This window comes from Alligator mississippiensis, chromosome 1, assembly GCF_030867095.1.
Source record: "Alligator mississippiensis isolate rAllMis1 chromosome 1, rAllMis1, whole genome shotgun sequence".
NCBI classification, from domain to species: Eukaryota; Metazoa; Chordata; order Crocodylia; family Alligatoridae; genus Alligator; species Alligator mississippiensis.
Window position 1 is genome coordinate 414651518 of NC_081824.1, and position 24789 is coordinate 414676306.

Sequence of the window (24789 nt, forward strand, 5' to 3'; positions counted from 1 at the left end):
CCCATGTGATATAATTTATTCCCTACTGTAGCATAAATGTGCATCTCATGCCATTTGACTATCAATAGACAGAATCAATTGGTTTTTCATTTATTGCATTTATTTTCTTCCTAACAAGAAAATTCCTCAAAAATTCCTGGAGATTGGCATTTGAAAAGAAGTATTTGCTTTCCTCCTCTTCTTCCCTTGGATAGTCAACTCCATAGCAAGTACAAAAACTCCATACTATAAATAGTATTCAAAATTTCAGAGATCACTGCATTAGCTTATTTTTATTTGTTTTTGTAACATTTCAAACTCATGCGAGTTCTACTAACTAAAATTTGGTCAAAGACAGAAAAACCCTTAAATCAATTTGAAAAAACTAAGCAGGTTCATAATTTTCAAAATAACTTCTTGCATTTTTATAGTATTTGATAGCAGCTTTTTATTGGTTACAAAACCTAAGCCCATATACAAAATTAGGAACACATTTAGATGCCTCTTTGAAAGAACGTTTTAGTCTATTTTAACTGATAGTTTAAAAAAATAATAAAAACAATGCAATTTTTAAACACTGTTCTGAAAACTTAAAAGTGCAGCAATATACTTTTGTTTCCTTTATTAACTATGAAATGGTGCAATCCCAATCAAAAGCTGATAAGGTCACAACATAAAGAACTGAGCAAACACTTTGTCCTACTTCACTCAATTCTCCAATGTTCACTTTAATGTGATGCACTGAGTGCAAGAAAAGGATTAAATCTTCACAGTAGTGGAAAACTGTAATTTAATCTCAATTTGTATGTAATCTCTAGGACAACAGTGAGTGCAGGCTGAACAGGGCAACTGTCAGTCTATACAGCATATACTGAAACTTTTGAGTTGAGAGGGAATATTTGTTTCACAATATCATCATCAGCTGGAACTCAACTTTAAATTTTGCAAAAGCTTTGTGACCTTACCTAACTTTGACTTCATGTTATTTAGTTGTAGCGAACACCACACAGTTTTAAGATTTTAGACTATAGTGTGTGAATAGGATGCAGTTACCATATGAAGCTTCAACTCAACTTTTGGGAAAAGAAAAAAGGCACAATGAACTTCAACTCAATCTTATGTGCACAAGAGTTGAAAAATCCGAGCCACCTTAAAGAGAAATTGATTCTAAAATTTATAAAACCTATAAATAATCAGAGGCCAAACCACTATATTAAAACAGATTATCTAGCAAGTAAAAATCTTGCAGTTTAAACATACGCTTGTATCTGTTTAAGATACAAGACAACTCGCTCTTTAAAGTGGCTCCACCTTGGCAGATATATATTTAATGAATGCACACCTGCTATGTGTTGTTCATCAGTGGAAAAAACAGCTGATCCACAAAGCTCTGATGGCATCTGTCCTTATCTTCATCACAGTAAATACAACCCACATCCAGTAACTAAATTAGTTTAGACTTTTCTATCCCTTCACATCAATGCATTGGGAAATTACACCCAGTAAACAACAGCAACAAAACCAGTTTGTGATAGAGCTTACAGTTTTAAATTATTCATCTTCACCCCAGCAACACCAAATCCCTTTGAAAACAACTGGGCTAGACGATTTTCCAAAAGCAATGACCTTGTGTATCACCAGCTCATGTAAAGTTATTTAATGTGTGCTGCATATGAGGTTTATGCTGAATAACTGCAGCTTCCAAACAGCCTCACACATCAACTAGTTTGCTTTTTTAAATCATGTGAATATGGTTTTAGACTAGTTTCTGAATTACTCTTCCAATACTCCAAGAATGAAGCTTTTATGATGCTTCTATATAAATTGCTGGTTTGTTGCCAACCACGTCATCATAAGCACTGGTTACCAAGTAAAAAATAGTTTAAGACTAAATTACAGTAAACATGAAAGCTCCACAGTTTAAACCCAATATAAATCAACCTTATCCAATTATCAATTTAAAATGAAATATATTGACTACTGAAAGTTGAAAGCAAGATTCTTTTTAACTAATGCACGTATTTTGGACAGATTTTTTTTCTACAGTCAGGGACTCTTGCTTTCAGCTTAAACAGAAGTTCAAGTCCATAACAGGTTGTAGCTCAGGTAAAATACCATGCACAGCATTTGATTACTTCAAAACAGCAGGAACACACAGGCTGAAGTGAGTGGTCAAATAGGGCTCGCTGTTCTCAAAAATTAGGTATAATGGCAAAAGCTTTACCAGTCCAAATCTACAGTTCATTCTCCAACCCTGGTTTCTGAGGCAGTTAATGAACACACATCAATTACTGATAGATGAAGTAGTTTGTTTTGTTAACTTAACTGTTTAATCAATTGCCAAGTGTTTTAAGTTACTTTTATTTCAGTTTCACCAATGAAATTCATTTGGCTTGCTTTTTAATCTATTCTTCCACATGAAGTATATGAAAATATGTTTGTGGAGGACAATGATGGAGGCTCAGATTAAACTGTGCCTCTGTACAGTCTTCCAAAATGTATGCATCATACCAAAGTGTCTTGATTCACAGCGCACCATTTTCCAAAGAAGCTACTTTTCCGTGGAAAGCCGATGTGTCACTACTGTGGAATATTTTAAACAAAACTGCAGATTGAGGTTGTCAGCATGTGGCACCAGGGAGAAAAGGCAAAAAAGGTAGTTGGGACTGTTAAAAAGAATTCTAAAACAGTTTAAGAGATCATGCATATGCATTTACAGTCCATGTGATAGTGACTTTTGGCAACTGCAAAGTGACCGATACATGGCTTGCTTTAGAAGCATCAAAACAAAGAGGCATGTGTATCTTGGAGCCTTTTGTTTCTTCACGTGGTAGCCATCTGGTGGTGCTTTGTATTGGTGTGGGACAGAGAAGCTGCACTGCACTGAACTTAAAAATTAAACTCTTTTGTTTGAAGATTGGCTGTTGGGTCAAAATTGTAAGTACCTCCTTGAGTGGCTTCAGGAATGAGACTGGGATCTTCATCAATCTATAAAACAGAATGAAAAGCAATTCATTTGTACCCAATTTACACACACACACACACACACACACACACACACACACTTTATGAAGTGAAATAATATTCCCAAAAAGTAATATAAAATATTATTGATATCCCATTCAATCTTTGTGGGTTTTTTTAAGTCATGCTGGGTCCCTAATGCCAAGGGGAGAACAAGCCATCAAATGAGGCTAGTCTACTGACGTATAGTATGTAAGCCACTATATAACAAAAGGATGACAATTCATAGTTTCCTTGGAACCCCTAGAATTGATGCATTTTAAAGTGACCTTTGTTTTTAGAGAAAGTTTAAAATTATTAACTTTAACATTTTCTCACTTGCAGCAGTACACTTATTTGCACAAGATTGCTTTCCAGTAACTACTTTCTGAATATTACTCTGCTAATCAGACTTGTGGCTCTACATATCTTGTATCATGGTTACAGAACAATTTGAGGCAATACAACTCTTTGAGGGTAGGGGACTGCACACAAACACCTCTGACACCCAGTAGTTAAGCACTGAGAATTTCAGAATGTACCCCGTAAGTCCTTCAACTTCTTTTCACTTCAGGAAGTTGTTATCTTCTAGGTAGAAGAGATGTAAAAGTATGATCTGCAGGCTGCACCAGGTTTGAAGAACAAATTACTGACAAGTATCTCTGTGAAATATTTATTAGTCTCCTACAGCAAAGATCTGCTGAGGCAGCAACAACCCCACAGAGAAAGTCTGTAAAGAATTTGAGAACTGTTTCCCTGAACTAAGGATCCAATATGAATTGGATAATAAGATAACATTTAATAATATAATAAGATAACATTAAGATAAGATAACATTTTGTAAAAGTGAGAGCTGCTACCTGTTGTCAGTTTAGACTTCTGTGAAGACATTACAAAATAACAGTGCCAAAGTTATCACTTAGTACAAATTGTCCATCACTCCTGAGGAGGTCAGCAACAGATTAAGTCCTTGTTCTGAAGTAGGCACTAGAGCTGCCTGTCCTTGTTACAGCACTGAGGAGTCCTTGTACATCCCATACACTCCACCAGGTGTGTCCTCCTCTCAGACAAGCTGATCCCAGAAACAGATTCAGTTGGCATGTCCATGTGGCAGGCCAGTAGGGGGCACTCCTGCACTGCCACACCTGCCACACTGTGCCCCACCAAAAACCAGGCTTCGGATGCCTCCCCAGGGGCACCAGCTTCTGGTCAACCCTATTCCTAGAGCACACCACCCAGACTCAGGCCTTTATCTGGGCCCTGTGTCACATGCCCTATAGACCTTGGGATCCTGAAGTGCTTCTGTTAGCCTGAAGCACAGAAAGTAGCCTCTCTTAGTCAACAGAACCAAGGGGGCACAAAGGCATATCCAATCCCTCTCCCAGCAAGTTCACCATGCTTGCAATAGTGGAGAGCTTTATTGGTTAAAGAGGGTAGGGCTTGGGGTGGGGGTACAGGATACAGAAGCATCAAAGAATAACCTTAGACCAAACAGTAGGGCTAGGTAGCCTTTTGCCATGCTTCTGTATCACAGTAAGCTACATTTCTAGATAAGTTTCTGGTAAGTTACTCGCAAAGATCATCCAAAGGCTGACTGAACTTTCCTCTGGAGGTGAGCAGGTCATGGTGTGTGAGTTCCGAAAGGGGCTCTCCCAAGATAGAGGAATCCTTAAATACCCTGTCATGATCTCATCACTAAATACTTACCAGAAGCCGGCTGATGCCTGGTGCTTTCAAATGACATCACCTTCCCAGGTAAGGGGACCAGTCACCTGACCTGCAGTAGTGGGGAAACTGAGACAAAGGGAGCAGGTCCCCTCTCCCTCAGGAATGTCCCCAGCCCAGGTCACAACCCATGTTAAATGAACCATGGGGGAGGGGCTGCCCGCTTACAGCAGTGAAGCAGAGTGGAGGGATGATTCCTCCCCAGTCTACACATGCATTAATGTGCTTTAGTTAATGCACGTTAAATCTAGCACCTCCATTATGAGGTGCTAGGAAAATGTGCATTAGCCCATCTTAATGCACATTAACTAAAGAGCACAGTTTTTGAGTGACTTAAAAGCGCGTTAAAATAGGCTAATGTGCATTAACGCTCATGCGTGAATGCACCTAGTCTCAACTACAATGATTAACCAGCACATGAGAGAAGACAGATCTGTCAGGAATTGTTTCAGTGAGTTGAGATGAACAGGCTGGTGACCATACCAATGCTGCTGGTAAGACCACCTCAGCTACAGACAATAGTCACATGTTATGTCTCAGTTTCACTGTTATGTGCTGAATTAGCCAAGGCTAAGGACAGGCATTTGATTCCATCACTGCAAATCTCTGAAAAGTCTGCAGCCCTAGAAAACATGATGAGAGAGGATGCATACCCCTGGCTGAACAGCAACTAAGTCATCTCAGAGACAAGCTCTCCAGCCAGGGACACAATAGGAAGCTGTTCCTTTGCTTACTTTCTTCAAAACCAAAACAACCCCTTGACAACCAGTACACCATATTTTTGTGCTGGGGAAAAAAAAGTCTGTGAGATCATTCTCTCAGAGGAATGGGTGGGAATACAGAAAAATCTGAATCTCATCTGAATAAATCCTGACATGCAATAGCATGTGCGCCGATTCTGGAACCTGCCTTTATGTGAAGAGAGATGCTGAGTTACCCAAGATATAACTATATTCTCCACTTCATGCAGCTGCTGTTGGTAAATTTTTCCAACTGCCAATATCCCAATAAATTAGTTCATAGCTTGGAGGAACTTGGAATCTTGTACTCCAAAATTAGCAAAAGACCACCACAGTAATTCTGGTATAACAGCAGGACCTGGCAAAGGTGCAGGAGAGTCAGCAGTGAGGGGGAATCACTTTCCAGTCTCCTCAGAAAGAGAGCAAAAGACTAGGGAGGAAAAAAATTGTTCCTGGTCAGTGCTGAATCACTAGTGCAGTCCAGCAGCTGAGGTCAGCATAGTTTTCCCCATTTCATACATATTCCCTTTAAGAGGAATTTGTTTGCCCTCATCATTAAAGGACTGGAATACTGTTCTGGCTTTGATGGTTCCTATTTATAAGTAACTGGCTGAAGAGCTTTGTCTAATTGTATATTCTTTCCTGCCTCCGCAAAGAATCATAAGACATTCTTAAACTGAAAATCCAACCACGTTATAACAAATCTGCAAAGACAACTAAATCTTGGATTCATACACGTATTCAGTGAATGCCAGGACCAACCACTTGAAGAAATTAATCTTCCATTTCTAAAATAATGTGTACAAATTGTCTCTGAATGGTACAGATGACAGGACAGATTTGAAACCATTAAGCACACTTTCAAAATTGCTGCCCCAAAAGGGATAGCTGCTGAAAAACATGAAGCAAAGTATCTTAGTTGTCAGCAGCCACAGAAAGGATTACCAGGATATAAAGTTGTAGGACTTCTGCTCAAATCTCACAAATCCCAGAAAATGGTAAAAGGGATGTAGAAGACATGGACAGAAAGATGTCTTCTTGAGATCCTTTCCAGCCCTGGTTTATCTGCTAGGTGATGGTATATACCTTAAGAGTCAAAAGAGGAAGGCAACCTTCTAAAGAATCCCCAAGGGACCACCCAGCAAGTTAAATTTAGTAGTCATTAATTTTTCCAGAATCTCATCTAGGTTTGAATTTGATGTATTGGTACCCACAAAACAGGGCACTAAATTTGGAGCACAGGCTACCTGGTGTCAGTGTAAAGTGACTGTCACAGCTGCTGCTTAAGCCTGCCTGTAGTCAGAAATGTTACAAAAGAATCTTTGTATCTCCTCACTTCTGGTTAGCAGATTCTTTCCTGGAGAGATACAGAAAGCCAATGGCTGGTAACAGGTGATTCCTAATTTAGAGCTACTATCTAAATGATTTAACATTGTAGATGCCTCATCCCAAAGAACTTGAGAAACTCTCTACTGCACATCAATCACTAAGACTGCAGAGAGAACACCTTAAGAGAGGTGCATGAAGATATTTAGAAAAAGTCTTTAATACCTGGCATCAAGCATGACATTTTCTTGAACCAGATTACTTAACAAATAGGTGATTCGAGAGTCAAATCTGCCTTTTGCTTTACAGGAAGAGCTATCTACTCTTTCAAAGGAATCACCAAAGATCAACCATTACGTGCTTCTTATTTACTGAAAATTATGAGAATGCCATCCATCCTACTACACTGTATAAAACCCTCTGGGGTCCCTCACAGGAAGACAAGACATCAGAGAACAAAAATGAAAGAACTACTAGGTGAACGACAAGACTATCACTCAAACAACAGCTGTTAGTGTTACAGAAACTGGGCAATCCTCCTCCAAACAGCACCCTGCTGCAGCTCTCCAATACTCTGAAATCTAGAAAGGCTTTCCCATTCTTCCTCCATTCTTTGGCTGGAACATTACTCTTTATTAACAACCTGAATCAGAAGGAGCTGAAACCTGTAAGAATTAGAGGTGTACCAGTATTTTGGCCCATACTGGATCGGCACCGATAAAAGAGAAAATTGACAATATAGGCAATCAGTTTTTTTGGCCGCTGTAGCTGATAAATTTAACCGATAAACTCTCCATGCATGAATGTAGACATAGCAAGCAAGGAACCAGAAATGCAGCCCAGCAGCATAGAGAGCAGCATCCGGCTGGCAAGTCTGTGGGAGGAAGGGGTGTGGGGGGCCCCATGGTGAGGGAAGAGAGAGGGGTTATGGCAAGGGCAGGCACTGCCCAGCCAGGGCAGGGTGCAGGGCAGAGCTGTCGGTGGCTCATCCAGGGGTCATGAAGGGGGCAGCTCCCAGTGCTGTGCACACCCCCAGGGAAGGCATTGGGGGCATATGCCCCCTGGATTTGTGCGCAGGGCTCAGGGGCTGTGCTGGCCTCTTCCTAGTGGAGGGGATGGGCCGGGGCTGTGCTCACAGCAGGCAGGGTGAGGTGCGTGGCAGGGGTGGTGCTGGAATGGTGTGTATAGGGTGGGCTACAGCCACCCCAATTCCCCATAGCTCCCCCCCAGTGCCACTGCTGCCTGCCCTACCCCTGCCCACCCCATGCACAGCCCCAGCTCAGCCCACCCCCCCCACCAGAAAGAGGCCAGCGCAGCCCCTGGCTCCAAATCCACAGTGGGCAGCCTGCCCTCACCCTGCACACAAGCCTGGGGGGCATATGTGTCCCCCCCCCCCCCCCAAGTCTCCCCCAGGGATGCACGCAGTGGCGGGAGCTCCCTATGGCTCCATCCTGAGCTGCTCCTGCCCTGGCTGGGCAGCACCTACCCCTGCCCCACTTCCTCCTTCATTGTTGGGGCCTTGATCTGTCCCCCCACACCTCTTCCCCATCACAGACTTACCAGCTGGATGCTGCAATCCACACTGCCAAGCTGCATACTGGCCGTCAGATTGGTATCGGCCGACATGGCTGTTCAATAATCGGCCATCAGCCAAAAAAATCTTTTTTGGTGCACCCATAATAAAATGTGGATAAGTATTTTGCTCTGAAATAAGTGACCCTCTCAGGCAAGAACAAATTGCCAGGCTGCCACCATAAGGGAGACTGATCTTACAAGAACATAACAGGGACAATCAAGAGGATCAATCTATCTTGACTAATCAATCCCAGCACAGACCTTAGAAAGTCCCAGCATATGCATCCACTATGAGGAAGTCCTAGTCTCCTGTGACAACCTAGGATGTGATCAGATGGCAAGAACTGGGGCTAGACTAGAACCACGTTTTGCATTTGATTGGTTTATTTCCCAGTGATTTTCTCAGTTCTTACACATTAAGCAGTCTGAACTGTAACCCCAAGGACTTCCTATAATCTGAGATGTAAGACTGCTCAACTACTTTACATCAGAGGACCCTGAGCTGGAGGCATAGAATCAGACAAGTTCCTAGCATCTTCAACTCGGAGCTTGCAAGCTTTACAAGCAAGGCAATCAAAACCCAATGCCTGAACCTGCTCCTCCTTTCTGAAGTGGCCTAGAGTAGATCAACAGAACAAGCAAACATTCTGAGCAAACACTCCAAGTGAACAGGATCGCTGAAGATTGACACTTCCATAAAAGACGACAAGTCAAGCAGCCAGATTTTGCAACAACTACCCTTATAATATCAAAATCCCATTATGGGACACGTGTTCAGAAGAGTGTTAAAATACCATAAACATTACTAAAAACTAAGACGTATTAAATCAAACTATATAATGAAGGTAGATTGGTTCAGTAACTAAAATCATTAACAGAAAGATTGGAACTGAGGGACTAATGGCATAGACCAGGGGCAGGCAAAATACGGCCCATGCGCCATCCAGCCCATGGCACATCCTGCCGCCCGTTGGGCACACAGCAGGGCTGGGGTGGCTCTTCAAGCTGCATTGCCTTTCCAGGCAGTCTAGGTGGCAGCAGCTCCTTCCAATTGCTGCCACCCCTGGCCCCAACCCTATGATCCTGGTGGGGACCCTCGTGCACAGGCCCAACCTTGGCCTGCTCCACATCTGACTGGTAGAACTTGGCCTGGTGGAACGGACCAGCCAGAATCCATGTGGCAGACCAGCTCTGGATTCACCCGCTCACACTGAGCAGCAGCAGCAGCCAGGCAGAAGCTGCTGCTCATGTGGGGGAAAATCAACCACACCCCCTTGCCACTGCTGGACCCTTTTTGCTGCGGCCGCCCAGAGCCAGTGCCCAGGATGCCCTGCAGCTCTTCTGCACTGCCACCACTGGGTGGGACAGAAGTGGCAGGGCAGCTCGGGCACAGGCAGCTGCAGCAAGGGGGGCCCAGCAGTGGAGGGGGGGAGGATGTTTTTTCCCCCAGATCCATCAGCAGCTTCTGCTCAGATGAGTCCAGAGCAGGCACAGAGCAGGCTGAGTCAGGGCTTTGCATGCAGGTTCTGGCTAGTCTGGAGCTGATCCATTCTGCTCGGCCAAGTCTGGGGTGCGCACAGGGCACGTCAGAGTCGGTGCTGTGGGTCCCCACCAGTACCACGAGGCTGGGGCCAAAGGCAGCAGCAGCAGCCAGAAGGAGCTGCTGCCACCTAGGCTGCTTAGAAACACAGGGTGGGCCAGGATCGCGGTTTGGCACTGTTGACAGTGGTGCATGGGCTCCAGACTGTTGCAGGGTGGTGGTGGTGGGGGGAGAGGTGTGCTGAACTCCCCAGAACTGCTTGTGGCCCCAAAATAATTGCCCACCCCCGTACAGACCATGGCATTTAAGTATATAGACATTTTACACAATTTTACTTTCCTGAATGCTTCTACAAATTGCCAAACAGGACATGAGATTCCCACAATGATAATCTAAAACTAAACTAGAAATCTCTACTGCACTGAAATGATCATGATAAAATACAGGCAACACCCACTTAACACTGTTTCACTTAGTGCTATTTCGCTATAACACTCATTTGAAATTGACACCTGATTTCACTTAGTGAGTTTCATTATAATGCTCACGGCCACCATCTTGGATCATTAAAAACAACTGCAGTCACCATCTTGGGTCGTCACATACTTTTGGTTTCACTCAATGCTCAGTTTTTCAGGAACCAATTAAGAGCGCTAAGCAGGGGTTGCCTATAAATCTATTTTCCATTAACTGTACTGCACTGCAGTTGGTAAAACTGCTTGTACCCAAATTATTTAAAAGTGGAAGTGAGACAGCATGGGCTAGAACAGAAAGATCCATTAGGCAAAGAAGGCCTACTTCTCTTGCTCAATATCTGTTCAAGAGTTTTCCTGGTAGACGGAAAGGACAAAAAAGTGGGGCATGGACAGGTCAAAGGAAAAAATTCCAGGACACACAGCAGGAGAAAATTAAGAAACTTCACAAAAAATAATTAAGAAAAGCTATGTAGAAAATACTTGAGAACATTATTTTGACAACCTATGTCAGTTGTAAGTGAGGCTGACTGAAGTAACATTTACATGGCAGTTATTAAAAGTAATACACAGAATATAAAACCATTCACATGAAACTATTTATACATCTATAATCCCATACCAACCATTCTTTAGGGTACTTACATCATCACCAGAGAAATACTGATCTATGATTTCAAATGCTAGTTTGTAAATGTCCTCATTCTCATGTTGTTGCAAGGCTTCAATTTTCTCTAATCCTGGCCGCATAAAAATAGAAAAAAAGAGGTTAAACTGTGTTTAACTGAAGTTAGTTATTTATTAGCTACATTAAGTTAGCAGCTTATATGTATGTAGGCAATAGTTTCTTAATGCCTACTTATTTTGCAGTGCACTGGAAACCAGAACAGGCCAAGATGCAGCCTTGTTTATAAATATGAACCAGACTGTTCTACAAAGTACCCACCTTTATCTTGAGGACAAAGCTAGGACTGGTGGAATTTACAGGTCTCATCTCAGCATGCCCAGGGTTTTCACAGAAGATCCTCTTACGAAAAGTAAGGGCTATTGTGCTCCACTCTATATGTAAGTTAGTTAAAGCCCAGTGAAGCAAAAGCTGTGCACTATGTACCCTCTGTCTCAAACAGGCTTTGTACATATCTAGATATACTAAAAAAAGCAGTTTCATTTATGTGTAGAGCAGAGTGAGATAGCAAACAAGATGGCAAATGTAAATACTTATAGATGTTTAACATGCTGGCTCTTAAATAAAGCAATGTGTGTGTATATTTGGAAAGATGTGTCCTTTAACTTCTAGCAACGTAACTTGCCATATTATCCAAATTGTGTGTGCGCCTTTGAACTGGGTCTTGCTAGATCTAAGCCCAACTTCCCATCCTATTTTGTACTGTAGGAAACCATAACACTGACACTTATTTCACTGCAAATGACATGCTGAAACCAGGAGTTTACTGCAGGAACATCTGCATGTAATAGTTGGATAAGAGAGAATAAAACCCTTATTAAAACTAAGAATCTGAAAGATACAAACCAATACAGAAAGCTACTACTGAAAAGTATTGTCCTGTAAAACATCCTCCAAAGTGAAAGTTCACTAAAGAAGTCATAATAAACAGATAAAAGCCACAATAACTAAAGTACTTTATTTATGGTCTCTCCTTCTGAACATCTCATTCAAATACTGTGTAACTACCAACTGCTGGTGTTATGCTGTACATTTTAATGACCTTGAGTATTATATTGGTTCTTAAACAGGAAGACGCAGGAAACCTTACCTCCACATTCTTCTATTATTTCAGCTATTGTGCTAGCTTCATCACCCGCCATTATGAGTATGTTTTTCAGACCATCTAGGACCACCTGTACCACTTGGGAATCTTTTACTGACAGTAAGTTACAGAATGGTGGGATTACGTTCTGCTGCACAAGGTATTCAACCTAAACAGCAAGAAAATGCCTTCAGAATTATACATGCTTCATCTTTACAAATGGCTATACATATGATACTTCAATGGCAACCTGAAATACAGCCATACGCACCTGATCTTTTCTTCCACTTATTGTCAAATTGCTAATTGCCCAAGCAGCTTCTTTTTGCGTTCCAAAGTCCCCCTGACAGGTAAAATTAATAGCTCGTTAAAATTAGCAAGAAAACATCTGTAAAGCTTATTAAACTGATAGAGTCCTGTCTCAGATTTATAAAAGGATGATGACAAGCTTGCATAAGTTTGACTGACCTTAGCCAACTGGTGTATGATCATAGGGATTAGTCCAGCATCTATTACAGCTTGCACTTGTTGCTGGTTTCCTGCTGTGATATTGGAAAGGAACCAAACTGCTTCCTGCAATCACATGACAGAGAAACCACCTTCCTTTAAGATAACCTAAGTCTTTGCAGATATCTGAAAAGCACTATGTAGAAGCTGCTATGACACAAAATAAAGCCTTTAAAGTCCTGCAATTCTTCACAAGTCTAATTCTATCAAATATTCCTTGCTTTAGAAAAATATATTCCCTAGAGGGGAAAAGCATTTCTCAGTGAAGTTTGGGGAAAAAAAAGGCTCCTGTGATTGTAATTACAACTCTGGGGAAAAGACAGGGGGAGGGGAAGAGAGATGCCTTCAAATAATATCACTCAAGTACCAAAAAAGCCTTACTAATAAGGGCCATCTGCTTGTCTTACCCCATGTGTTAAACCTCCAGCTTCTCCCCAGTCAGCTTTCTATGATGCAGTTAAGTGCTTTCAACAAAATTCTGCAGCACAGTAAAAGCCAGATATAAGGATCAATGTAAAATTAGATTCATTTTAAAGACTTAATTAGGGAAATATTCATTGGCCCAAATGCTCATTTACATTAAGATTTGCTACATATCTGAGATTACATTTGATTAGTGGTATGAAGGGACTTCCACATGAGAAGAGACTAAAGAGGCTGGGTCAATTCAGTTTAGAAAAGAAATGCTTGAGGCAGGGACACTGGTGACACGTAAGGGGGGTGCATGTGCACCCCATGAGATCAGCCGTACACCTCCTGGAAGTGCCAGCCACGAAACTGGAAGTGCAGACTTAGGGGGCACCAGTTGCCCATGGGCAGGGACATGATAAGAGTTTACAAAATACTAAATGGTAGAGTAAAAAAAGAATTTATTATTTACTCTCTCTCACACCAAAAGAATTGTGAGGTAGTTAATTTTAAACTAAAAAGGAAATTCTTTTTCATGTAGCATGTAATTGAAGTGTGGAACTCACTGCCACCAGATGCTGCAGAAGCTGACAGTTTAGCCAGATTCAAAGGGGACTGAACAAGTTCTTGGAGGCAAGGTCCATCAGTAACTAATGAGCATAGGAGTTAGGGGTGCAGCCACTGAATCAGAACTTCCTAAACCTTCAATGCTGGAGGCTGCAAGTGGGAAAGGAATGGCAGAAAAAACCCTGGTCATACCAAGTTCACTCTCCTTTTCACCATCCACTCTCTGCCACTGTGTGACACAGGATAGTGGGCAAGATGGACCTATGGGCTGACCCAGTAAATGGCAGTTATGTTCACTTGCCTTATGCCCCCTGCCTACTACCAATTAGCATAAATGAGACTATGGCTAAGGCTATTTTTGTAATTAATGACAGCAGTACTAGAATTCTGGAATCTAAATACCTTGGTACAGCATTCATATCAAAGCTGTCAGGAGCTACAGGGTCATACATATTTTTTCACTGAGATTCAAGTGAGATTTTAAACTGATTTTGTACATTGTAAGAGATCAACTTGAGATTAAAAGTTTAGTGGTAATTTTCTGCACTCGTGCAAAGAAAACCTGGGTTCAGTTTCCATTCTCATCCTACCCCAAGGAGAACTGCTGATGCTGTTCATTTAAGACCCTTCATTGAGAAGATAGGCATGACTTGTGTTCCTTTATAGCAGTCTTTTTGAGGTAGATCAGCAGTATAACTATCATAATCTGAAGGAATTTATATAGTTCTTGGTTAGGAAAAAGGGGATATGTAGGAAGAGATTCCCAAGATGGGATTCAGAGAACCTTCTCTGGTCTTCTACAAATGGCAAAAATTCAAAGAGTCAGTCAAGTCAGTCAAATAATGAACTGTAAAAATGTAATGGTCTTCATTTTAGAAGGGACAGTATATTCTAAGCTTCACCTCTTCAGAATTATCAACTTCTCAGGGTAATCACAGTAATTAAAAATGGAGGCTAGGCACTCACTTAAGTAAAAACAAACAAACAAACAAACAGTTATGGCATTAAAAAAAAAGCATTACAACTCCTTTCCAGGTTCAGAAAGGGCAGACAGGAAGAAGTAGCCAAACAACTGCAGCAAAAGGTCAAAGGGAGGTCCACAGCTCCCTGCAACTGGAAAAGGCTATTGGAAGTCAAGGGCAGTCACAATGCAGATGAACTGAACAGGAGACGAAGCATGTGTCCTAAAGATATGCAGGCAAGGGAGATGAGAAGCTGCTTCTCCATCCCCCTCTTTGGAGTGGGAGGCATCTCAGTAAGCACAAAGAATCCCAATATAGCTCCATGACAGGGAAAAGGCTCTAACCACTTCCTCCCTCTAGCACTCAAACTGCTCCTGGACTAGGAAGCCCCCTACTAACACACAACTGGGAGAAGATGGAAGTAGTAGTGCAGGCTGTGTCAATCCCAGCTCCTTTCCAAGCACAGGAATCCACCTTCCTCTATGTTATTTTGGCCACTGGTCATATGAGCACCCCTGCTCTTATGTCTCAGAATAGAGAATGACCATTCTGAAGGCAGGATTATTAATGGAAGGCTGAACAGCTTCAAATTTTCCCCTTCAAATTAATCTGAATCAAGCTAATCCTGCTCTCCAATACTTGGAGGTTCTGCCTGCCACATACTACAAAAGAATCTTGCTTCATTAATCTAAAAGGCGAAGATGGAAAGAAAAGCAAAGAAACCAAAAGACAGAATATACCTTGTTTATCTTCTCTTTTGGATGTGTCAGGAGATTTGGGAAGTGAGACAGAACATCACAGTTGAGAACAACTTGCGTCTGTTCATCCGTACCAGTTACTATGTTGCCTACTGCTCTCAGGGCTGCTGTCTACATTTGAAGGAAAAAAGACATTATTACAGATATTGTCACTACTTGTGCTCATACAAGGACAATTCCAAAAAAGAGTATCCCTTTATAAAATTTGGTATTTTGTTTTCCTACTATGCTCAGAAATTCACAAAAGATAAGCAGAGGTAGAGTTCCTGCACAACCATCCATTCCCAAAGTGAAAGAGCAGGGTCCAATGTTTTCCTGAATTAAAGCATTCCTATTTAAGTCAAAATGCCAAGGGTAGAAAGTCAATAAATTGCGACAAAAGGAGGAAAGACCACAGTTAATTCGCAGGTCTGATTTGAGTTGTATGAAACAATGCTATGTTTGGTCCGTATTTCCCTTGGTTGCCACTTCTCAATTCAGGTCCGTACTACAGCAATAGAAGACTTTTTAAAATTTCTATGGAGCAGACTAAAGTTGCTTTCAAAGTGGACTTTAGTTTTTTATGTTTTGGCCTGGTAACACCTTAGAGTTGACACGATGTATAAAAAAAATAATTTTCATTAAATGAATTTGCTTGACAAATCTCAAGAGAGTCAAATTTCAAAGTATGACCTAAGCAAACAAGACAAATATACAAATAGCATAGCAAGTAAGTCATTTTGTGCTATTTGCTATGGCTTCAGAGTACTGACTTATAGCCTAGCCTCTAGTTTTCCTGTTTTTGAAGCTGGCAAGAATTCATCAGTTTTCTTATCAAATACCAACTTTAGTAAAGAAGTATGGCACCTGACAGTTTATTTTCATACTCAAAAGGTCCCAAAGTAATAATTCTGATTTCCTTTAATTAAATATTAGTATATGCAGCAGTCACCTTTGCCCCTATACACTTGGGACTACAGGCACCAAATAACTGAAGCTAAAGAATTAAAATCAACAATACCTTCTTATAGTGAAATAACAGATGAAAAATAGCACTTCAGATAGCCTGGTTCTGATACACCACATCTTTCAAACCATAATAGATTAGTACATACTTTAGAGATTGTATTATATTTGTCATAATGAGGAAAATATAAAGTACCATTTTTGTCAATATGTCTCGTCTCTAACATGCAACTTCATGATTATATACTTATTTTCCAGATATTTGAGACTCTTCTGAAACATAATGAAGATTTTTGTTTGGTTTTTCTCAATCTGATAATTTGAATAGATTAATTGAAAACAATTCAAGTTTCATCTAAGACTGGAATGCTCAAAAAAGAATGAAGAATACAAGTAGGAGGGAAGTTTGCAAACTAAGGAAAAGCTGAGTCTCAGAATATCACTGGCTTCCTTTTCTGAGGGAAAAGAGCCTGACAGCAAAGGGAGATTAAGGAGAAAAAGCTAATTTTCTTAAAGCTAATTAAGGAGAAAAAGTTCATTACTGTCATCTTTTAACAAAACAGAAAACACGTAAAAGAGAAAAAGGAACATCAAACTTGGAAAAAAACCCTAAATTTATAAAGAAGCCTAAATAAAAGTATGAGGATCTAGAACAAAGCTTAATGTTAAGCAAATTTTAAATTATGAAAAATAAATGTTATTTATGTTTTTATTATTCTTGACATCACAAAATAATGTACATCTGACAAGCACTCAAGAGAAGTCAAATATACATTTTAGTAGATACAATTTCATTGCCACATCATCTTCTTTATGTTCATGCAAGATAGTATGCGACTGTCTTCCCTGGACAAAAGGGATGTGCTTTCTAGATATTTTAACCAACATGTGTTAAAAACTTAGTTCACGCTAGGAATATTTAACATTTGTTAGCCAATAAGAATTAGCTTTCAGAGGAAGTCTAGGATTGATTCCCACCCACACATTTTAAAAAAAATGCAAACTTCCCCATCCACGCTAGAACTAAAATATTTCAAAATAACTATTTCCTAGTCCAGATGCAGGGTTTGTGGTTTGCTTTTATCTGTAAACAATCTACTTGTAAATTCTAATTTTAATGTTCCACAAATGTTTGTTTTAGGACCCATGCCATTTGGTAAATAACTTAAAGAAATATTCCAATGCAAAAGAAAACAGACTCACTTGAACTTTAACCTCTTGATGGCTCAGAAGAGGAACTAGAAAAGGTACAACACCTGAATCAATCACCATCTGTATCTGTTCATTACCACCATCTGTTAGGTAGGACAAAGCCCAAACAGTGTCCACGAGAATCTATATATTGAAAAGAACAAAATTCATATAGAGTTGCAAGATCACAATTGTATATATTCTAATTAATGATCAACAGTCCATGTACCTCTTTGAAAATAGAAGAACATGCAATTTGCTCCAAAGAGCTCAACAATACAAGTAAAAAAAAAAAAAATCAGTAAAATGTTAGCAACTGTAATTGTGAAATAGATAATCATTTGCCCCACTACATGAGTTTCCAAGTGCTTCATGTACCCTTCCTCCCTGTCCCCCCCTTTTTTTTTTTAAAACTAAAAATATTTTAAGGGTAGTTCAAGAACTGCAAGAATACTATCTTGATCAGATTTCATCAGCACAAGATGAGAAGAGTTGGGCTTGGTCAGCAGGGCTGGCCTACAATTTTTGGGGCCAGTTTTGGGACCCCTGCTCCGAAGAAGCCAGCGGGGAGGGAGGGGGGGCGCGTGGCCAGCCAGACACAGGGGGCCCCTTAGCTGTGGGGGCCCCCTGCAGCAGCAGGTTTTGCAGTATTGGATGGCCTGGACCTGTTGGTCAATATCTTTGTGGATAACCACCAAGAAAAATCCAGATGAAAGAAGAGCATATGGTGATTTTGCAGGCAGATCTTGAGACAGTACGGAACTGTTCCCTCAGTACTGCTAAGATTGCTAATATAAATGCTCTCCTTTGATTACAAAAGTTGACTTGTAATCTTATTAAGATATACATACGTAGTGCTAACAGGAATCTAGTTATATATAACTAGTTATGATTCCTGCCTGATGTTTGGTAGCTGCTATCTGTGTCAAAGTGCAAACTCTGTTGTGAATGCAGACCTTTGTTGCCTTTCCTACTATCTTTTGTTTGCACTCTGAAAGAAGCCCACAGGAGGTAAAAGGTGGAATTCTTGCACCTGACACAGAGCTCAGAGAGGGCTGTCAAGCTTTGATGATCATCTATTCAAATGGAGACTCCTTGAACAAAGGGACAGCTACAACCCAGTGCAAACTAGCTCTAAGTCTAAAACTAAGAGGGCTGGTGACTCCTAGATAACCTAACAAGGGTGATCCCAGGGTCTCCAGACAAAGGGACTAGAGATTATAAAGAAAGGATCACACCAGGTATTTGAGAGAGAGGGAGAAGGGATCAGAAGCAAAAAGCTGACTGCAGGAATGAGGCAGTCAATCATTCAGAGAAGCTATGAGTCGCAGGCTGGAAATTCTGGACTCCAAAGAATCTCTGACTAAAGGCCAAAAAATACTTGAGAAAGTCAAGGACTCTGATGTAGGTAAATGCATACAAACCTGTATATTTCTTGTGCTAGGTAAAAGTGAGAGACTGTGTATTTGGAACTGTTACAAAGGGTGCCCATCTGCTTCCATGTCTGTAACTGTAAACCGGGACCACAAATAAGTTCAGAGCCTAAGGAAAAGCATGTGTAAACTACTGAAGAAATTGCATCACTGACTCATAATATCCTGGGTCCCACAAAGGAGTTACAAAGAAAGCAAACCTGTGCCCATGCTGCAGTGTATGGAGATCATGGAAGCTTAAGAGTGCATTAGACTGAGAGCTGTGGTACCCAGGCACAGCAGTCTGTTGAGTGTCCAGTCTCAGGAGCTTTGTTAAGGTTGTGACATTATCCTGTCTTAGTTTTAAGTGCTGAAGACACCATGCTAATGAGACTCCAATCTAAGAATTTCTGAATTCTAGGTCCAGCACTATTGTGTCACTTTCTGTTATAAACTGCCATACATTATATTGTGCTGTTAAAAACAGTTGCACCATTCCATTTCAGAGACTACTAGATAGCATTAGTATATGAACTGAATCAGGTGTTTTCAATCTAAACCCTGGTCAAATACACATTGGACTCTTCCAGGATTAACGATGCTTCGTAGGGGGGGAAGCCAGAAGCAATCCCCATAATTTAGGTTGATCAACATATTTCATTAACAGATTTTTCAACTAAGAAGCTGTCCTACAGCCATCATTTGCAATAGACCTTTAAAATTTATCAGAGAAGCCTACAGGGTAGACAGGTATTTTCAGCCTGTCCCATGAAATTCCATTCAGCTTTGGGCAAGTTATAAGCTGTAAAGAACACTGCATACAGTTTGGTGTCTACACCTCAAAAGGGTATAGAAGAATTAGAAAAGATACAAAGAAAGGCAACAAGGAAGATCAGAGGTTAGAAGGGCTTCTATATGACAGACTAAAAAGACAGGACTTTTCAGTTTAAACAAGAGACCCTTGAGGAGCAGACATGAAAGTAAAGTAGTTTCCAAAACAGTAAACGGTACAGAAAAAGTAAATAGGGATGTGTTATTTATGATGCAGCTGCACAAAAGGCAAATGTGGTTTTGGGATGCATCAATAGAGGCATTAGGTACAAGACTACTTGGCACTAGTCAGGCCTTATTTAAAATATTGTGTAAAGTTTTGGGATCCACATTTAAAAAGGACATAGAGAAGCTGAAGAAGGTCCAGAGGTGGGCAATAAAGATTATACACCAAAAGCTGTGTTAACTGGTACTTTATTAGCCGGAAAACTCTATTAACCAGCATCCGAGGGACATGGCAAAAGTGAAACCAGAAGTACCACTTTCGGGTTTCGCCACCACAAGCAGAGCTTTTCTTTGCCACCTCTTTGGCCCACAGCCCAGGGCAAAGCAGCCTGCATGGGGCAAAGTAGCCTGCGCAGGGGCCCCCTCTCTGTCCCCCAGTGCACTGAAGCCGGGGAGTGCACCAGACGGTGCACATTTGATTAACTGGACTATTTGATTAACTGGTATCCCCCGTTCCCGGGAGATGCTGGATAACAGAGCTTTTATTGTAAAAGGCTTGGAAAGCAAGTAATCCAAGGAGAGGCTGAAGGTGCTGTGCATTTTTAGCTTGCGGGAAAAGTACTTAAGAAGGGGCGTGATAGCAGAAAGCAGTGAGGCAGTGGAATAGACTGCTTAGGGAAGTTATGGACTGTCCATCACTAAAAGGTGTTCAAGGAGAGGTTGGACAGCCACTGATTATGGATAATCTAGGCCAGGGGCAACCCGCAGCACAGGTGCCAGAGTATGGCATGCAAAGACATTTTGCTTGGCATATGTGCCTCGGGGCAGATGGCAGAAAAGGGTCCAGGGCTGCACAGCCACAACAAGGATTGGGCCCATCAACTCCCCTGCCATCCACCCCTGGCACACCAACACCTCACAAGTCAAAGTTGTGGGTATTTTTGGCACTCTGCCCAAAAATGCTACCGATCCCTGATTTGGGTACCTGTGCCTATATTCTTCCCATGCTTCTGGTCTTTGTCAGCTGCTGCATGGGGCTGGGAGGGAATTTTCATTCCCTCCAGCTCCCTCAAATGCTACATGTTATCAGGGTTTTTTTCTTTTTTAAAACCTTCCTCAAAAGCATTGGGTATTGGCTACAGCCAAGGCTGGGGCTTTTGACTGGGGTGTGCCAATGCTCCTACTGGAACTTAAGCCTGAAAGGCTAGAGAATCTTGCCCCTCCATTCAGGGTCAGCCTGGTTGCCATTATTTGGCATTAGAAGCAATTTTACTTCTCATGGTCAGATTGGTACAGGCTGTGGGGTTTTTGTCCTCCTCTGTAACAGGGGGTGGGGCATTCTTCCTACCTTTGCAATAGCAGGACATTGCTCATCCTGCTTTACCTGTGGCACATTAGGGTGTTATGTGTTGCGTCCAAGCTGACTGTGTAGTTCTGCTAAGAGGTTTATTTATTATGTTTATTATTTAGCATATGATAATACAGTAATCACAAAGCAAAATGAAAAATATTCACAATTATATCCAAATTTTGCAACCAGCTGATTGCCTTAGATGTAGTATTGTGCAGATCCAATACAGTTCCATTAAACGCACAAAGAGAACATTCAGAGGTGATGTGATTCAAAGTCTGAAAAAGGGTGCTGTAATCGCAGGTCAATTCGGTGAGCTAGTCCAGCCCCACCAATGTAACAGAAATCCATATCTGGCACGTCCTGTACTGATTCAGTTTAGAGAAAACTGAAGATGTCTAGGGAGATCAAAGCCAGCTGGTGTAATGGTGGAAGTTGTAATGATAATTTCTGTATTGGGGGGGAAATTGAGCCAATCTCGCATCCAGGCATCTTGGAGGTTAAATAAGTCTTCCTCAAGTTGAACTGATGTTCTCCAAGTGGGATGTCTAGATTTAAATCTTGGAATTGGTGGGTTTAAGAGATCTTCATGTATATGCGGCTGCTAAGAGGTTAGATAATGGATTTGTATAGATGGCTTTGATGGGGATGATCCTGCCTCAGGCACAGGCTGGACTAGATGACCTCTCGAGGTCCCTTCCACCCCTACTTCTCTTTGATTCTATGGATGTCTCAATACTAGAATTGGGACGTAAAAAAAATAAAATAAAATAATCAAACTATTAGATAGTAGGTTTAAAACTAATAAAACGATGTTCTTTTTCACACTGCACATAATTCTGGACAAACCCTTTTCACCTTTCTCCTCAGCATCCACACTTTGCCACTGTGACAGAGAGGATCCTGGGCTAGATGGACCTATGGTCTGAACTAGCAAATGGCATTTCTTATTTTCTTCTGTAAAGCCCTTAAATAAAGCCCTCTTACTGCCAGTTAAGCCTGTGGCTGAAGTCTGTGCTACAGTGATGAAGGTTTGGTATTCAAATTCTGAAGAGGATGGCTAATAGGGGCTGTTACAGGTGTAAGAACAGGATTGCCCAGATACTCACATAAAGGCAGGTAAGTCCCAAAATTTTAGTTGCAGAATAATCATGACTACCAGGTAGGAAGCCTTATGATGTTTTGGCCCTATAGGGCACTTGAGGAGCAGGAGACCTGGCTAACAGGCCCCCTTCACCCAGAAAGATATCTGAACCTGTATCTCTTGCTTCCAAGCGACAGAGCAGGGGCTAGGGGAAAGGGACCAACCTGCGGTACACATGCCACGAGTGGCATAGGCAGCTTCTGTGTGGGGCACACACAAGATCAGTGAAGGAACAAGCACTACAGTGGCAGATAGAACAGGAAGCAGAAAACAGAGCAGCAAATCAGGCAGGGGAACAAGACTGGAGTGGCACTTGGGGAGGGTGCAGGACTCATGTGACATGCCTACCAAAAATGTTGGCCACCACTGGGCTAGACGTTACCCAGACCATTTTCCAGTTCTCCTTTTGAAGTATATCCACTGTTCCTAGCCTTGGCCATTTTCAAGGAGCCTAGGCCAAGCTGCACAACTGTGGCTAAGCACAAGGCCCCAGAGCCAGGCCCTGTGCAGCATGTTGAGCTGGGGCAGAGCAGCTTCAGGATGGCACACTGACAACTTGGGCCCCCTGCCAGCAGGGCTGCTCTGCCTCAGCAAAACGTGCTGCAGTCCCCAGTGCATGTGTAAATGCTGCACTTGGAAGCAATAAACTCTGGTGCAAACTGCACCCCCAGAATAAAAAAAAAAAAGTGCCTATAATGTAGGACAACACTTTCATTTTTACTTACATTTATATCTGTATGGTATATGAGAACACACAGCGCTGGCAAAATCTGGAAAAAAAGTTCACAAAATTTAGTGCCATTTCTCCATGCAGAAAAAGCCACTACTTGGACAATTACAGTGATCTCCCCAGCTACTTGTGAGAGCTGATGTTAAATTACCAAATACACTAAAAATAAGCACAGAATTAATAAGTATCCCCAAATGCTTTGTAAATTTCTAGGATTACTAGTTTACTTACATTCTACTTCACTGAAAGTAATTTGATTTGAATAATTACTTGTATGTACAGAACCATGTTTGTAGTAGTCTTTTGTTTGGTGCAAGTCTGAAACTACTGAATAAATAACTGCACAAGTAAACACATTCTACAGCTTTCAATTTTTTTGACAACTTTACTGTAATTCAGGTTAAAGATTAGGTAACCAGTATCCACTCTCATATGTAACAATTAAAATTAACAACCAGGTAGTGCCATACACATTTATGAAAGTTTTAGTTCACGTATCCACATGAAAGATTTGGCTCCTAACCCAAAATTAAGGTATAAAAGTTGTGTGTGCCATTATAATTCTTTATTTACCTCCTGAACTGTCTCCATAGGCGGTGGGGGGTCCTTATTCCTGCAGAGATTTACTATGACCCATGTGACGTTCCGAAGGAAGGTGATGGGAATGGAGGGATTGATGAAGGACAGAAGAGGTTTGACAACTCCCAGTGATATGACATAATCTCTACACTGAGGACCATCACCTACAGAAATGAAAATTGTTTAAAAAAAAAAAAAATTACATTCAAGATGGGAAACCTTGAAATGTATGCAATGATTTAGGTTGGGATACTGAAATTCTATGTTTCCTCATCAGTAATCTGGTACCAGAAGTTGCTGTTAAATAAAATTATAGGAGGCACAAATTTATCCTATTAAAATTTCATATAGCAAGTGAAGCTACTAACTCTTCAAAAATAAGAATAAGTATGTAAATATGTACTCTTGCCATGTGAAATATTATATTAAATTATAGCATTTAGAGGAAACATAGTCTTATATGGTAATGCCAATGTTCAAAAGTCAGATTAAAAAATTAAGTGGTCCCTGATTTAATTTAAATTATTTTACAAATACAGTTAACACTTACCTATAATATTTCCAAGAGCCCAAACAGCTTGCTCACAAACATTCTGATGTGGTGAATGGAGCAGTCTCAAAAAGAGTGGTACTGCATCTACAGAATGAACAGATTGGACTAGCTTTAGTGGGACATGGTTGAAATAGTATGTAGTATTTTGGTCTGTTATTAAATACTTATACAGAGCATTAATAATTTAAATTTGTAATAGTGGCTGATAATTAAGATTAAAAAAATACTAATCTGACCACTATGCACTTACAATCTACATCTACAATACTGTATCTAAAACTCTTAACATGTTTTATTCCAGACCTGAAGGAAATGCCACATCATGTAACCACTAACTTCGCTGCCCCACATAGTCAAAACTCAAATCTCTCTGCCTTCTACATTACCAGCAATTTCAGTTAATATAAGTGTGTATTACAAAGCAAGACAGCCAAGTCCCATCAGAGACCAATTGGCTATTAGTTGGTGATTAATTTTACCAACAAACTGTGTTGCATTTGAACAGATGACACAGGGATAAAAAGAATCCATATCAGTAGTACTTCCCCTAAGCTAT

General features: G+C 41.0%; 1 protein-coding gene across 6 annotated transcripts in view; it reads right to left on the bottom strand.

Annotated features, from left to right (window-relative positions):
- Positions 1-253: 253 nt before the first annotated feature.
- The window catches only part of KPNA3 (karyopherin subunit alpha 3), a 118779-nt gene continuing 94243 nt past the window's right edge, over positions 254-24789 (bottom strand). For all 6 annotated transcript variants that reach the window (XM_059730964.1, XM_006268326.4, XM_014604811.3 and 3 more), the window contains 10 exons: positions 24231-24317; positions 23675-23844; positions 23097-23141; positions 17481-17612; positions 15315-15443; positions 12599-12703; positions 12402-12473; positions 12137-12299; positions 11007-11101; positions 254-2967 (listed from right to left, as the gene is read on the bottom strand). In XM_059730964.1, the coding sequence (XP_059586947.1) occupies positions 2869-2967; positions 11007-11101; positions 12137-12299; positions 12402-12473; positions 12599-12703; positions 15315-15443; positions 17481-17612; positions 23097-23141; positions 23675-23844; positions 24231-24317 (1097 nt within the window). In that variant the 3' untranslated portion in view covers positions 254-2868. The remainder of the gene's footprint in view (positions 2968-11006; positions 11102-12136; positions 12300-12401; positions 12474-12598; positions 12704-15314; positions 15444-17480; positions 17613-23096; positions 23142-23674; positions 23845-24230; positions 24318-24789) is intronic.